This window comes from Phoenix dactylifera, unplaced genomic scaffold, assembly GCF_009389715.1.
Source record: "Phoenix dactylifera cultivar Barhee BC4 unplaced genomic scaffold, palm_55x_up_171113_PBpolish2nd_filt_p 000329F, whole genome shotgun sequence".
Taxonomy (NCBI): Eukaryota; Viridiplantae; Streptophyta; class Magnoliopsida; order Arecales; family Arecaceae; genus Phoenix; species Phoenix dactylifera.
In genome coordinates this window covers 180,001-197,603 of record NW_024067793.1, presented here as the reverse complement: position 1 = coordinate 197,603, position 17,603 = coordinate 180,001, and the positions used below count along the sequence as shown (strand labels likewise).

Sequence of the window (17,603 nt, the reverse complement as noted above, 5' to 3'; positions counted from 1 at the left end):
CCTCTGATCTCTTTTCTGTTCTCTCCCCTTCTTCTACACATCTCCTGCACTTCTCTCTTCATCTTTGAGCCCCTGTTCATTAGAGGCTTTGAGGCTTTGGCCTTGGCACATTCAATAGTTGGTTGATTTATCATGCGGGTCATGGAACTAAGGTGAGGTGATTTATAAATGTTAAAGGAAATTCAATAAGGAGAGTAACTAAGTGAAGCTGTTCTTCATCTATGCTGTGATAGAGAGAGAGAGAGCGCTCTATATATTGTTTACCTAGGGCTTCCTGTTTGATAGCTATATATTGTTAGTCAAGATTTCCAATGTAATATTCACTCAAAAAAGAGATTTCCAATGTAATAGGAATCTTTCTCCATATAGGTGCGACTAATATTTTGCTTTTGTTGCCCTATCTAATTATGATGAGTAACTATAGTAATAAGAAATATCTAACAACAAGAGTGGGTCATTTGAGAAACATTTTTTAGATATTGTATTACTTTACTGAATTCCATTCTCCATTTCACTATGTTAGCCATTGCAAGCTGGGAAAAGAGGAAAAAGACAAAATATACCAACTTTCACTTAAATTGTACTGCCTTGGTATTTTAGTCATTAGTTCACTTTATTATAAAGTTAATTCTGCACCATGCTTATAGACTTATAGTAGTAGGATATTTATTTTCAATGTAGATTGCAAGATGTATCGATTGCAATTGACTGCATCTTCATGTGTTTTCTAATGTCAACCATGATGTTATAGCAACAGTTTTCTTATGCGGCTTTAAATGTTTTTCTTTGTGAGTGGTTCCACAGGCAATTCTGTTGATCGCAGATGAAGATGGAAATTATTTACAAGAAGCCTGGGAACATATTTTGACATGTGTTTCTCGTTTTGAGCATTTGCATCTTTTGGGAGAAGGGGCTCCTCCAGATGCTACATTTTTTGCAATACAACAGAATGAACTCGATAAATCTAGACAAACTAAGTCATCTATACTTCCTGTACTGAAGAAAAAGGGACCTGGGCATATTTCGAACACCGCTGCTACTGCCAGAAGAGGTTCCTATGATAGTGCTGGTGTTGGTGGTCATGCTTCTGGAGTGGTTACCTCTGAGCAAATGAATAACTTGATCTCTAACTTAAACATGTTGGAACAAGTTGGGATGGCTGAAATGAACCGTATGTTCACACGAAGTCAGAAGTTGAACAGTGAGGCAATAATTGACTTTGTGAAAGCTCTTTGTAAGGTTTCAATTGAAGAGTTGCGCTCTACATCCAATCCACGAGTTTTTAGTCTTACAAAAATAGTTGAGATTGCGTAAGAAACACTCACAGGTTCATTTCCTAAATGACATCTTTAAAAGTTACTCATGTTTTGTATTGGTTTCTTTCATTCAGGCACTATAACATGAACCGTATCAGGCTTGTGTGGTCAAGCATTTGGCATGTGTTGTCGGACTTTTTTGTCAGCATTGGATGCTCTGATAACCTTTCGATTGCAATCTTTGCAATGGATTCCTTGCGGCAGCTAGCAATGAAGTTCTTGGAGCGAGAAGAATTGGCCAACTACAATTTCCAGAATGAATTTATGAAACCATTTGTTATTGTTATGCGGAAGAGCAGAGCTGTTGAGATTAGAGAGTTGATCATCAGATGTGTCTCTCAAATGGTATTGGCTCGTGTTGGCAATGTCAAGTCAGGATGGAAAAGCATGTTCATGGTATTTCCATTTTCCTTGCTTCTTTCTGTCATGATCATAAATTATTGCCTTTTGGTAGTTATCATCAAAATCACTGTTAGAATAACTTTTTTTTTTTGATTGTTTTCATTTTCATTCTTGGTCACCTGAGTAATTCAGCAAATGATATATTTTGCAGGTATTTGCAACTGCATCATATGATGATCACAAAAATATAGTACTTCTGGCCTTTGAGATTATTGAGAAGATTTTACGGGATTACTTTCCTTACATAACCGAAACCGAAACTACTACTTTTACAGATTGTGTTAATTGTCTGATTGCATTCACTAATAGTAGGTTTAACAAAGACATTAGCCTCAATGCAATTGCTTTTCTTCGATTCTGTGCCTCAAAGCTTGCAGAAGGAGAGATTGGCTTTTCTGCAAAAAGGGTTAAGGACAAGGAAGCTTCTGGAAGTAATGGTCCATCTTCACCTCTCATGGTAAAGGATGGAAAACATGACAATCAGATGTTCATTGATAAAGATGATCATCTACATTTTTGGTTTCCATTGTTAGCAGGTGGATATTAATTCTGCTTTGTTCTTTTGAGTGGATATACATTTGGTTGTTTTACAACTGAACAAGTATGGATGATTTAAATGTGTGCTGATTTTCTTATTTCTTGCAGGTTTGTCAGAACTTACCTTTGACCTTAGACCTGAAATCAGAAAAAGTGCCTTGCAGGTGCTATTTGATACATTACGCAACTATGGTCACCTTTTCTCATTGCCTTTATGGGAAAAAGTGTTTGACTCGGTCCTTTTCCCAATTTTTGACTATGTAAGACATGCTATAGATCCTTCTGGGGGAACTTTGGAAGGACAGGGATCTGAAAGTGATGCCAATGAGCTAGATCAAGATGCTTGGCTTTATGAAACATGCACGCTGGCCCTCCAGCTAGTAGTGGATCTCTTTGTAAAATTTTATGATACAGTGAATCCGCTACTAAAGAAAGTGCTAGCATTGCTGACAAGTTTTATCAAGCGCCCTCACCAAAGTCTTGCAGGTATTGGCATTGCTGCATTTGTTCGCTTAATGAGCAATGCAGGTTCTCTCTTTGTTGAGGACAAGTGGCTAGAAGTGGTTTTATCTTTGAAAGAAGCTTCCACAGCAACACTACCTGATTTCACGCATATCTCATCTGGAGCTTGCCTTGAGAGATCAAGGGAAAATGGAAATTCTTCTTTCAGGCAGGATAATGATATGTCTAGAGAATCAACGGATGATGATGATTTGGAAGGCTTAAGAGAAAGAAATCTGCATTATGCAATCAACGATGCCAAGTGTCGTGCTGCTGTCCAACTTCTCTTAATTCAGGTCAGCATTTTCTTTCATTTCAAACTACTTAGTGGTTCCTGCATGCTCGTGCTTTTGTTACAGAAAAATGAGAATCTTCTCTCTTATTTTCTCGGCTTACTCAAGGTCCTAGGGTGCCAAGGAAAAGCAAATTGTCTACCCTATACTAAGGCTAATGCCAACTAGTTCTTATGTGGCAGAAAAAGCAGAGAAAGGGTGTGTTTGGTTTTGCTTAAAAAAAGTTTCTTTTTTGTTATTTTCAAAGGAAAAAAGCACTTTCTGAAAAAAATTAGTGTTTGGTAATAATATTGGACACTTTTTGAAAAAATAATGTTTACTAACATTATTGGAAAAGTGCTTCTACAAGAAGAAAAAAGTCAAAAAATGCTTTTAGAAGAAGCTAGAGAACTTGGCTTCTTGCTTCTCTTTTTATATAGCAGAAGCGACACCAAACAGGCCCTAAGAGAGAGAACAAGAAGAAAATGAATATGGGTAGGAAGCAGAAGAAAGAAATTGGAAGGATGATTGAACGGAGAGAGGACTTTATTGTTGTCTTGAAATTCCAGTACATATTGAAGAATGAAAACCTTGCATAAATCACACATCAGTTGAGCAATAAGCCTTTAATAGCATGCAGCCAGCAAAGATTTTAAAATGGAATTAGAGAACTTTTGGTTAATGTTGAACAGGAATTGTAAGGTATAATGTTAGTAGACTACAACAAATTAAACTAATAGTGAGGGAGAATAATAAGAATGAAGAGAGTGCATTAAGGGAATTGTAGAGTGAAAAAAGAAACGAGAAAAAGAGGACCCATATGCCAAGGAAGAAGAAAGAAAGCCCTTGTCTTTTATTCCATCTCCAAGATTGCTACTATATTCCAAATAGAAAACTTTAATAAGAAAAGGAATACTAACCTATTTATAATCCCTTAACACATCTAGGATATGTCCATTTCTTTAATCCCAATAGCATACAAAAGTGGGAATATTTTCCAACTTTTCAATTCTCATAATACCCTTAATAGGATTTTTGTTTAACGGTGTCCTTGCTTTTAACAAGGAGTGGTATGACTCGACCAACCAACCTGACCTCCAACGGACCCTATTTAAGTGAGTTCAGCTTTAGCATAAATAGATTTGGGTCATAAATAGATTGACCTGTTTTAACCCATTTGGATTCATGTTTACAGTTCTATCCCATTTAACCCATTTTGACCCATTTAATAGTTAGGCCTGGTTGTGATCTGACCCATTAAAGACATGTTTAATCCATTTAATACCCACTTAACCTACTTAATCTGATTCCACTTCCTTATTAGATGGGTCATGCGGATTGGGTTGGGTTACCTCTTTAATAAAGAGGTTGGATTCGATTTTGGATTTTTTGACCCGTTTAATAAACAGATTGATTTGGGTTAACATATATTTTACCTGACCCATTTCTGACCCAACTTGTATCCACCACAACCCCTATCCGACATGACCCAAGTCGACACAATTGCCACTCCTATTCTTAACCTTGGCACTCTCTTCTTAATTCTAAGCATGTTATTGCTAGGACCCTTGCATGGCCATGCTTCCTGCTTAGGTTCCCAACCCCTCTGTATGCTTTAACCTAAACGGTATCCCCACTCTTAACCTCAGCATGCTTTCCAATCCTAGGTCTATGATCACTAGGATTCCTTGCCAATCTTCCTACCTGGCAATCTTTTCTTTACCAGATCGAAATTGTAATTCTAGAAACTCTTTAGCTTTACAAATTTGGCTATTACAACTCTTGGCTCGCTATAACCATTTTTCTCCAAATATTATTCTTTCATTAATTTTGGATCATTTGAAATTTATAACATAGTTGAATTACCCTATGATTAAAATTTTTAGCAACCACATGTGTTTTGCACGTGCGCCTTAACTAGTAGAAGAGGGAAAAAGGTATGAACCCTAGGGTGTACGGATGCCCAAACTTGAGAAAGAAATGGGGGCATGTGCTCCTCTCTCTTGCCTGCCTCTATCTTAGTGGCCCGACTTGCTTAATGGGCCCCGTAACTTGTCCAGATAGGCTGACGTGTCTATATATTTGGGTCGTAACACAACATCTTATCTAACTCTTATACAACTTTGAGATCTTCTAATTTCAGCTATACACACTCTCGACTCACTAACCCTGAATTAAAGAGAAATAAAAGATGAGTTACATCAAATGACAAGATCAAACCGAATCTATTCTTGATGTCAATGATTTGCATTGCTTTAGTGCATTAGCTATAGTTAATTTTGTTGTAAAGATTTGTCTGAATCATGTCAACAGTCCTTATTCCTTGGATTTTAGATCTCTGTTTCAAACTAGATAAATTTAAGATGCATTCCCACATATATAGTTACCCTAGGTTACTCTTTGAGAGTATGTAGCCTCAAATACTTCTAATTTTTTAATCATGCTTTTAGCTTTTAAAATAATAACATGACCCTTAATTTTTTCCTCCCTAATTGGTCTTTCCCTATTGTTGCAACCCTGCCCCCCTACTTACAGCTTTAACTCATGATGGCACTTTCTGTAGGCTCATGTGTGGCGCATCCAAAGGAAAACCAGCTCAAAATTTAGTTTCTGCAAGACTGGGGTCGACTCATGGAAAGCTGGGGTCGACCCATGAAGAGCTGGGGTTGACCCCAGTGAAGGAAGGGTCGACCCTAAGAAGTCACAGGGAGACGACAGAGAGCACTTCTCTGTCGGTCTCAGGTGGGGTCGACCCCTGACTGTTAGGGGTCAACCCCAGTGAAGGAAGGATCGACCCCAGGAAGTCACAGGGAGACGACAGAGAGCTGTTTTCTGTCGTCAGGGGTCGACCCCAGTGAAGGAGGGGTCGACCCCTGTCTGTGAGGGGTCGACCCCTGATATGTAGGGGTCGACTCCAACGCCATGCCGGGTGTGCCATTCAGTCAATGATGGGAATTTTTGGTCTTTGACTGGCTTAGGGACTTCATGATTTATGTTCCTAAGTCATTCTTGGGCTAGATTTAGACTCAAGGGAAGAGAGCATGTAAGTCATGGACTTGGGTTGAGTGCTTTCTAATGTGGCTTAGGGGTAGATTGAGTTGGCTTGGGATTAGACTAAAATTGAGAGCCTATATAAAGGCTTGATGTAATCAGTTTTAGGGTTATCACTTGTATTATTTCCTGAAGAAATAAGAGCCGCTAGAAAATTTTCTCTCACGTTCTCTCTTCTCTTCCTCTTCTTCTCCACGAAAATCCTAGTTTGTGTTTGTGATTCTTCATCTCTTCTTCCTTCTTTCCCCACGCGGCCTGACGCCCTAGGGGATGCCCTAGGTTAGCGGATATCAGGGATTCACACGCTTCCGCACAGCGCCAACAATTGGTATCAGAGCGAGGTTTTGGCGTAGGAAAGAAGAAACGAAGGAATGACATCAAGAGGAAAACAGTCCGCTTATCTCCCTTCAAGGTGATTTCTCAAATCAGATTTGTGTTTATTTGTGATTGTGGTCTGGCCAACCATGAACAATAATATGAAGGTGGAGTTTGAGAAGTTTAATGGAAAGGAAAGCTTCTCTATGTGAAAGGTCCGGGTGGAGGATCTCTTGGTGCAAAACTATCTGGATTCGGCCTTGGAGGACAGGCCGGAGGCTATGACAGATAAGAAATGGTTTTTTTTGGAGAAAAGGGCTTGCGCTGCCATCAGAGGATGCTTGGCGGATTCAGCCTTGTACAGCGTTTTAGAGGAGAAGACACCCAAGGGATTATGGACAAAGTTGCATACCATGTATATGGGGAAGAATATATGCAACAAGTTGATGTTGAAGAAACAATTGTACAGCCTTCGGATGCATGAAAGTGGAGATATTGTTCTTCATATTCAGAGGTTTGACCAGGTTTGCAATGACTTGCAGACCCTTGGGGTGAAGATGGAAGAGGAGGATAGATCTCTACTCTTGCTTTGCTCGCTGCCAGGTTCTTATGATCTTTTGGTTACTACTTTGCTGTATAAGAAGGAGACGCTGAATTATGAAGACAATTCCTGTGCTAAGGTCCAATGAGCAAAGAGAAAGATTGACAAAGGATGGAGTTCCTCAGGAAGGTCTTACTGTCGGAGAGAGGCCTGGAAGAGGGAAGGAACGGAGTAAGCAAAGGGGACGATCAAAGTCCAAGAAAGGCAAAAAAGAGTTCAGATACTACAAGTGCAATGAAGCAGGACACTTGAAGCGGAATTGTCCGCTTTGGAAGAAGCTTCAGGGAGAGAAGAATGGCAAGGATTCAATCAATGCCGTGGCTGATCTCAAGGTGGAGGATGACCTTTTGGTAGTTTCGGATGATCACAGGATCAACACGGATATCTGAACAATGGATTCAGTCTGCTCTCATCACTACATACCAAATCGGTCTTGGTTTGCTACATACACCAAAATCGATGAGGGGGGTGTGACATTAGGAGATGATCATCCTTGCAAGGTGGCCGGCATTGGGACCATCAAGGTGAGGATGTTTGATGGGATGGTGCGGACTTTTACCAATGTAAAGCACGTTCCGGGTCTGAAAAAGAATCTAGTGTCACTTGGCTACTTGGAGAAGAACGGTTACAGCTTTAGTTGCCGTTGCAGGAGTGATATTTTGAATATATCCACAGGAGCTATAGTTGTGATGAAGGGAAGGAGGTTGGAGAATAATTTGTACAGGATGGAAGGATCGGTGGCATGGTATGCTGTACCGATCGGTACAGGTCGGTATCGAGCGTACCGTACCCGTATCGATGGATACCGGTATCGGTACGCCAGTGTCAGTACGCCTGACGTACCGCGTACCGTACCGTACCGACATTCGGTACGCTTATGCTAGTGCGGCACCGGTACGGGGTTCGGTACCGGTACGGCGAACCTTGGTCCGTGGTTTGTGGGGGATCCGAAACAGCAGCAGTGGTACAGGGCCAGCAGAAAGCATATCGTTTGTGGCATTACCGCTTGGGCCACATGGGAGATCGTGGTATGAAGATGCTGAGCAAAGATGGACTGATATCGGATCTGGATGGAGGAGTTCCAGAGGTGTGTGAGCCTTGCCAGTTAGGGAAGCAACATAGGGTGAAGTTTTCTACCAGTACTACACGCAGCGGTGGTCCCCTGGAGTTAGTGCACACGGATGTTTGGAGATCGGCCCCGGTCATAGCCAGGAATGGGGCAAGATATTTTCTAACTCTTATTGATGACTTTTCAAGGAGAGTTTGGGTGTACTTCTTGAGGAAAAAGTGAGTTCTTCTCTAAGTTCAAAGCCTGGAGGGTGGAGGTAGAAAAAAAGAAGGAATGCTGCATGAAGTGTGTGCGGTCCGACAATGGTGGCGAATTCACAAGTAAGGAGTTTCTGAAATTTTGCGAAGATTGTGGGATCAAGAGGCAATTTTCAGTGAGGAAGACTCCTCAACAGAATGGGGTGGCCGAAAGGATGAACAGGACTCTCATGGAGAAAGCTAGATGTATGAGATTGCAGGCAGGGCTTCCCAAGGTGTTTTCGGTGGACACAGTAGACACAGCTTGCTACTTGGTGAATCGATCTCCTCATACAAAGCTAGATGGGAGGATTTCAGAGGAGCTATGATCTGGAAAGAAGGTGGAGGTTGGCCATCTTAGAGTATTTGGGTGCACGGCATTTGTGCACATTGATCCCAGTGAGCGGAGCAAGTTGGATGCCAAGTCACGAAAAATGGTGTTCATAGGATATTCGCATGGAGTCAAGGGTTATCGGCTGTGGGATCCCTTGGAGAAAAAGACTACTATCACTAAGGATGTGGTCTTTGATGAGAATTCAGTCCTAAAGATGCAAAGGGTGAAAGAAGAGCGGGGGGAGAACCAACTGGACAGGGTTGGACAGCTAACTTCTTATTCAGTTTTACTTTTTGCAAGTGCACCAAAAGGGCATGAAATTCAGGTGGAGCACCAGTCAGAGGTGCCTCCACATGTGAAGAGGAGCGAGATGCTAACTCGGAGACGAGATGTGCAAAGGGAGGAACAAGATCCCAGCAGAAGCATCGGAGTCGCACTGCACAAGCCTAAGCGGATTGTGAGGCAGTCGGAGAGGTATGGTTTTGGCGAAACCATGTCTTATGCATTGGTTGCTGTGAATGGAGATTTGGAGACCTATAAGGAGGCAGTGGCACGCCAGGATAGCGATAGGTGGGTCCAAGCTATGGCAGAGGAGATGCAGTCTCTCCAGAAAAATCAGACTTGGCGGTTGGTGCAGTTGCCAAGTGGAAAGAAGCCTATTGGATGCAAGTGGGTGTTCCAATGCAAGTAAGGACTTTCAGATAGAGAAGGCATCAGATACAAGGCCAGGTTAGTGGCTAAGGGATACTCCCAGAAGGAGGGTATTGATTATAATGAAGTATTCTTCCCAGTTATTCGACATACTTCTATTCGGATGCTGTTGAGCATTGTTGCCATCCAGGATTTGGAGTTGGAGCAAATGGATGTTAAAACAGCCTTCCTCCATAGGAATTTGGAGGAGAAGATTTATATGGAGCAGCCAAAGGGGTTTGGTGAGCTAGGGTCAGAAGGAAAGGTCTGTTTGCTACAGAGATCACTCTATGGGTTGAAGCAATCATCAAGGCAATGATACTTGCGGTTCGACATATATGTGAGGAGCATTGGCATGACCAGATGAAAGTATGACCCTTGTGTCTATGTGAAAACTCTTAAGGATGAGTCTAGATCATATCTACTCTTGTATGTAGATGACATGCTGATTGCTTGCAAGAGTAGAGGAATTGTGGAAGACTTAAAGGTAGCTTTATCTCGAAAATTTGAGATGAAGGATTTGGGTCCAGCCACGAAGATTCTAGGCATGGAGATTCTCATGGATAGAACCAAGAAAATGCTGTATTTATCTCAGGAAGGTTACATCAGAAAGGTATTGCGGAGATATGGCATGGATGGAGCGAAACCGGCGGCATTACCAATAGCTGGTCATGTCAGTTTTTCGAAGACAATGTTATCACAGATTGAGGTGGAAGCTGAGATGAAGAGCATTCCATATGCTTCAGGAGTTGGGAGTTTGATGTATGCCATGGTCTGTTGTAGACCAGATCTTGCACATGCAGTTAGCCAAGTCAACAGGTTCATGGCTAACCCTGGCAAGGAGCATTGGAGAGCACTGAAAGGTGTTTTTAGATACTTGGTGGGCATAGTTGGAGTTGGTATTTGCTATGGACAGGAAGGTAGCAAGGAGAAGAATTCCAACATGATCAAGGAGAACCAGAGCCGGATGATTGGTTTTGTGGATGCGGATTACGGAGGAGACATGGACACACGGCGTTCTACCACATGTTATGTGTTTTGCTTGAATAGAGGTCCAGTGCATGGAGATCAAGCTTGCAATCAATCACGGCATTGTCTACAACGGAAGCGGAGTATATTGGCATCACAGAAGCTGCCAAGGAAGCTCTATGGTTGAAAGGATTGGCATTGGAAATGGGATTTGCACAGGAGGCTGTCAGGGTGCATTGTGATAGCCAGAGTGCATTATGTTTGGTTCAAAACTCGGTCTCTCATGCGAGGACCAAACATATTGACATGAGGTACCACAGGATTAGGAAGTTGGTGGAAGAACATGAAGTGGAGCTAGCCAAAGTTCATACGAAGGAGAACCTGGCAGATGCACTGACCAAGACTCTTCCAAGGGATGGCTTCCTTAGGTGTGTGACGTTGATGGGATTAATGGACTAGGAGAAGCTTGCAGAGGCTTTGGAGCGCCAAGGTGGAGATTGTAGGCTCATGTGTGGTGCATCCAAAGAAAAACCAGCTCAAAATTCAGTTTCTGTAAGGCTGGGGTCGACTCATGGAAAGCTGGGGTCGACCATGAAGAGCGGGGGTTGACCCTGGTGAAGGAAGGGTCGACCCCAAAAAGTCATAAGGAGACGACAGAGAGCATTTCTCTGTCAGTCTTAGGTGGGGTCGACCCCTAACAGTCAGGGGTCGACTCCTGGGGTCCACCCCAGTGAAGGAAGGGTCGACCCCTGAAGTATTGGGGTCGACCCTGATATGCAGGGGTCGACTCAAACGTCGTGCCAGGCGTGCTATTCAGTCAATGACGGAAATTTTTGGTCTTTGACTAGCTTAGGGACTTCATGATTTATGTTCCTAAGGGTCTAAGTCATTCTTGGGCTAGGTTTAGACTCAAGGGAAGAGAGCATGTAAGTCATGGACTTGGGTTGAGTGCTTTCTAATGTGGCTTAGGGGGAGATTGAGTTGGCTTGGGATTAGACTAAAATTGAGAACCTATATAAAGGCTTGATGTAATCAGTTTTATGGTTATCACTTGTATTATTTCCTGGAGAAATAAGAGCCGCCAGAAAACTTTCTCCCACGTTCTCTCTTCTCTTCCTCTTCTTCTCCACGAAAATCCTAGTTTGTGTTTGTGATTCTTCATCTCTTCTTCCTTCTTTCCCCACACGGCCTGACGCCCTAGGGGACGCTCTAGGTTAGCGGATATCAGGGATCCACACGCTTCCGCACAGCGCCAACACTTTCAGCCACCTCCAAGTCATTCATCTTGCCTTCAGCTCCTTACTGCTTACCTCTCTCCATTTGGGCACTCAATTGCCTTTGGTTGAGTGCCTTATCTTGTCAAAACATCCATTCCTCATCTTCTTTGCTTTCCCCTTGTCTCTACCACCTTCCGCTCTTCCTCAAGACTTCTTCAATAGGTTCCTTGTTTGGGTGATGGATTTAAGGTTGCTGCTTGAGGTGACTAGTGGTAGGATCTCAAGTGATATCCCATTGGTGGCTTCCCTTGCAATGCTTTGGGTAATGGATCTTAGCCAAAGTTGGCAATGGTGGTGGTGTTGAATGTGGTTTTTGAGCATAGGAACTTGTGTGGAGGTGGCAAATAGAGAGAAGGTGTTGAAGAGAAGGGGTTGAGCTTTATTTGAGAACGGGTGTAGTAGGACAGTTATTGGTTGTAAAAACTCAGAGGTGGATGTTGGTGGTTGGTAACTTGGGAGCAGAAAAGGAAGAGAACGTGGATGGGACCATTGGAACGGGGGAATTTGCTGCAGTTGTCTAAAGAGGTGACAACAATATATGATGGTAATTGGTTGATTGAGGGATTTTTTTTTTTCTTGGGGTGGGGGGGGGGGGGGGTTAGAAACAGGTTGAATCCAAGGTGTTTGGGGATAGAGGGTGTTGTAGGTTAGCATATAATATTTCATTTATTTTTTATTTTGTGATGCCCCTCGGGCCAAGCTTGTCTATTTCGACTATCTTTTGTTTTAGCTTTTTAACACAACCTCTGATGCATCAATTGGACATGATTTGGGCTAGTTTTAGTCTATTTTAGCTTGTATGGGGGGTGTCCATGCCCACTTTAGTCATCACATGCAAGTTACATGAAGACTAAGTGACTGAATGACATTGCAGGTATAATTAATAAAATTAGGGAGCACCAAACCTAGGACTAGATGTTCTAGATTTAAAGAAACCAAGATTGGGTGGCTAGGATTGATTAGGGTGATTAAGATTGAAAAGAAACCCTAGACCGGCGGATTTTTCAAAACTCCATAGACATGCAGAAGAGAAATGCTATCCCCACTCGGACCAAGACATAACTTCCGGTAAACTACTTGGAGCTCACGTGGCCCATGCCTAATGCCTCTCCATCAAACCGTACGCTTTTCTTTCTTTCTTTTTTTTTTTTTTTTGAGCATACAGGTGTCTCCTCTTCTTTCTTGCTTCCATACAGGCTAGGAAGGGCCCACCTTTTCTTTCTTTGGCCGACAAATCCTATTCCACTTTCTCTGAGTTTTATGCCTCCTATTCCCTTCTCTTCCAATAGCATATCTTAATTGATCTAGGAACCCTAGAAAACTATTAAGAGGGTCTAGGGCTGTACAAAAGGTAGATCTGATGCTGTTTTGTTCTTTGTGGCTGCTGCTTCCCTTTGTATGCTTCTCTGGTGTCCTTCTGAGCACCTTGGTGTGTGGATCCAAAGGCCTAGTCTCTCAGTTGGCTGTTTCTCCATGTGGCATGGAGGTCACTCATGAATAGCGAGTCCATCCACTGGTGACATCCTTTCCTCTTCCTCTCGATCTTTTCTTTCTTAACCTCCTTGTTTCAAAATCATTCATCGTCTACTCAGTTTTTGGGTTTTTTACTCTTAGATCTAGCGAAGATCGATGGACAAGCTATCCTTCAGTTGATTTTGTTATTTGACATCTATTTTACAAAATAATAAAGTTAGATGAAGTTATATATAATAAAATATGAGCCGATTGGATAGAGCGGAGAGGCGTTTTTAGTATTAACAATTAAAACATACCTTGGGGACTTGAAGGAAGATTTTAGAAGACAATTATAAGGCTTGCATATTTCACTATTTGAGATATATTTTACAAAATAGTAGAGTTAGATGAAGTTATGTGTAATAAAATAAGAGCTGATTGGATAAAGTGAAGAGGTGCTTTTGGTATTATATGATTGAAATAGACCTTGGTGACTTAGAAGAAAATTTTATAAGACAATTACAAGTCTTGTGATACTCTAATGCTTAGAATATTGGGCACTAAAGAGGGTTTAACAGAACAATTTGAATAGCACAGATTTAAAAATGATTATATTAGAAGTGTTCTAGGGGATGTAAAACTTCAGGACAAAGCGATGCTTAATTTATGAGATGGTATTGGTATGTACAACCAAGAACTAAGGGGTTTTTAGTATTAAGGAGTACTTTATTGAATAATGTAGGAAAGGGAGGAGGAAACCTCAAGTAACATGAAGGATTTCCAGAAAAGTTATGAAAAAGCTTAAATAGCAGTAGAGGTAGCTTTAAATAGGAATTTTTGGTAGAAGAGGATTTATAAAGCCAATCTTGAATGGTTGGGGCAAGGCTTGATGTTTATGGTTAGGGATCTTCGTTTGTTGTTCCTTTTTATTAATGGACTCAAAGAGAAGATCTCATCAATGTTTTTTTAGTTTAATCGTGTAAACCCCTACTTTGATGTTTTTGATCACATTGGAGTATGGAGGACAAGATCAATTAGTATTTTAGAAGGCAACAGTAGTTTGCAGACAGTTAAGGCCTTAAGGGATTGCATAGTGTGGTACAAGCGCACATGCTATTGTGTATGTGGTTGTATTTTTTAAACACAACATGAAGATACAGAACAATGATAATAAAAAAAATGATAACCTAACTAAGAGCTAGCACTTGATAGGGAAATTGGACATTATTAACAAAGTAACATTGTTAACAATACTCAGATCCAACATGCCCAAAACCTGAATCCAGCCTACTTAAAACCTATATCTGTCTTGATCACCCACTTTCTTAAATCCACGTAAAAGTGGGCTGCATTATATAACCACATAATGCTAAGGGGGCTGCCTATTCAGTAGCATCCACATATGTAGCCACATACCTCACTTTAGAAAACCCATTAAGGCCAACTTATATAATGGTATTGAATGATTTCGAGTTGGTACTTTCTACTAACTTACATCTTATTGATATGTTTCATCTTTTGCTATTAAAAGATTTCCCCTTATATTTATTATTTTTTGAATTTGATATTTTGGGTCACCTTGACCTCTCATTGGACTCCTGTCTACCATTTACAATCTTTCTATAACATTGTTAATTGATAGTTCTTGTTATTGTTGAACACATATTTATGGGATCTCCAATTGTGAATATTCTTTTTATTATCCACCACTCGAATCCTCTGACCCTGTTTTTTTTAAAGAAGTTTTTGGTTCACTATCATTTGCTTTTGCCATATGGGGACTCTACATGAGTTGAATAAGATTGGATTGGAAATTTTCGTTGTTATTTTAATAATAAGTAGGTTTTTTAATGATGTTGTCTTATTGTGGAATGTTATGCCATATCCCATCATTATATGGATCCATATGACACGAGAGTTCGCTAAAATGATTTCATCTCCTGTCTACCAGTATACATTTGATGGTGGTTTTGGATGCTCTTAAATGAACGAAGACCTTGCTCTGTATTGAAGCTCCATGGTGCTTCTAAAGGATGTCTTGGCCCTTAGATCATTGTAATCTTGACATCTTTTTAGTCACCAATTAAGAAAAAAGATATGCATTAGTTGTCCATAATTTGATGGTTTTATTGTATCCAAATTCTCTAGTGAATTTCTTTAAGATATTCTCAATTATATGACTGATTATATAGTGCCATCTCCATTCTCCAAGCACTGTCAATAACATATCCAACTCTACAAAATGCTTGGGGAAATTATCCTGCTTAATCTTTGGGAGTCTGAATTTAATTGTCCTTTGGAAAAGTGTGCATGGTGGAACGACCGATGTATGATCAAGTAGAATTCAATACATTTGACTAAGTAGAATAGATCAATTAATAAGATGATTTGCGAAGTTGAATGATGGTTCTCCCAAATGAAGAAGTTTCTAGAGAGTTAGCATGATCCTTGACTAGGAGACTCTCTTTAGCTACTTTTTCTTTCCTACTTTTGGAATATATCTTTGTTTATTGCCATCATGAAGTCGCATGCCTCTTCATCACTTGCACTCTAAACATTGTTCACCTTTGTTATAAAGATATGTTGTATTTTAAGTTCTTTGAAGGGGAAAAATAGTACAACTAAACCAAATCTTCAACTAATCTAGAGGGACATTGTTAAGCTCGATATTCATTGTTGACCCATTCCTTATCAATTTAAGCTTTTGGGTCAATTTGTTAATTAACATGGTATCAGAGCTTAGGTTTGCTGGAGGTCAGGAGTTCGAATCCCTCCTATACTAATTGTTTATTTAATTTAACATGGTCATTATGTCGACTCATTCCAGTCATTACATTTGTTATCTTGACTCATTTTAAGACATTGTGGTACCTCCAAATGCATGGTTCAGGCCGCCAATGAGGGATGGTGTTAAGCTTGATATATATTGTTGGCCCATTCCTTATTTTAGGGTCTATTGGTTAGTTAATCGAAGTTAATCTTATTTTAAATACCTGGTGTAATCTGTTTAAGTATAGCCACATCCCACAATTTGCCTCCAAGCATACCAAGGTCTGAAAAATTCGTTGATACGATATGTATGCAGTTATATGTATTGTGCTAATGCCTTGATGGTACAAGGGGGCATCGATTGCCAAATACCACCAACTAAGCCACACCCAAATTGCTCAAACTGACCCCACATCAAGCAGTTTAGAGTGGATTGAGATCCATTTGCCTCGAATTGAGCCGGAATTGGCCTTGAACTGAGTGTTGCCATGGCTCATGATGACTAAACAACCTATTCTCAAATTGTTCACCATATGGAGTTGCAAATGAAGTGAGAGAGAAGGGAAGACAGCCTAGGGAGATTGGCATATAGGATCAAAGTATTTTTTTTGATTTTTGGGGCTACAAGATCATTAGAGTTGGGTAAATCTTCTCTGTCCTCTCTTTCTTATTCCTTAGTTCTCCAAAAAATCCAAGTGGAATTTTATGTTTAATTGAAAAGAATTATGGGGGATTTTTTTTTCACAAATGAGGACTAATTGTTGTTTGATTGTTGGTTTCATTCATTAGAGCATGAATCCAGGATCAAGTCAATAGTTTTTGAGGTTTTGGGGCATATCCTGAAACCTATGCCCAAATATTATGTAAATTTCAGAATAATCCAAAAAGGTGTACTGAGGGCATAATGGCTCTATCTTTGCACATCCATCGATACCTTTTGTCAGCACAATCCTTGATACTTGATCCATACCATACCGTCCCCTCATTAGCATGCCCCAGTACCTTGATATTTTGAACCTTGATAGTTTTTTCCCTCACTATTACCAACTGTGTAAGGCAGATTTTTGTAGTGCTCCCAAAATACATGTTTGCTTGTCTTAGAAGCGCCATACTATTTCTTGGAGGTGAAATAACTTGCTCATATTGTTGGTTGCTTTAGTCAGCAGAATTTTTTAGGTGGTGTGGTAAGTCATCTGACAAGAATATTATGTAGATTGGTTGCTCAAGTTGTAGAATTAAATTCTCGGCCTCTGCATGAGGTATACCTGAAATTTTACATATTTTAATGGATTCTAAGTGCAAGCTGACAATGACCTTATGCTGCATCTAGATGTTACTTGTATGCAATTTTCTGTAAAAAAATCTGGTGACTTTAGATTTTAATAAATTTGGCAAAGACATGTTTTTTAGGTCAAGTGATGGTTCTAATCCTAAACATCTTCTTGGAATGCCATGTACACATGGTTGCCTGTATTGTGCTGTTTGTAGTCTCCACTAGAACAAGAGCACAAGCATCTAGAAGAAAATCAGTTGCTGTAGATTGTTGAAGCCCAACTATGAGGGTTTATTATTGGTCTACCTTTTATGTTGTTGTGCTGCTATTTATTGCAGTTATTTGATGCCAGCTTTATTTCCTTCATGAGTTAGATTTTCGTCTGAGGGGAACTTTTCTGTTGGATCAACTCTAAATCTAGAAGGAACTAATTTAATTTGCCAGAAGATCAGATAATAAATGATTGCTCATTAGGCTGGTTGAAACTTGAAAGGCTTTGAGTGTCGTTTGAGATTTTGCAATCTATGTTGTCATCT

The 17,603-nt window shown here is 40.5% G+C and overlaps 1 protein-coding gene across 1 annotated transcript in view; it reads left to right on the top strand.

Annotated features, from left to right (window-relative positions):
- The window catches only part of LOC103697087 (brefeldin A-inhibited guanine nucleotide-exchange protein 2-like), a 30,483-nt gene that overhangs the window by 10,950 nt on the left and 1,930 nt on the right, over positions 1-17,603 (top strand). The window contains 4 exon segments of the mRNA XM_008778868.4: positions 805-1,310; positions 1,391-1,712; positions 1,870-2,254; positions 2,364-3,052. Of these exon segments, the coding sequence (XP_008777090.2) occupies positions 805-1,310; positions 1,391-1,712; positions 1,870-2,254; positions 2,364-3,052 (1,902 nt within the window).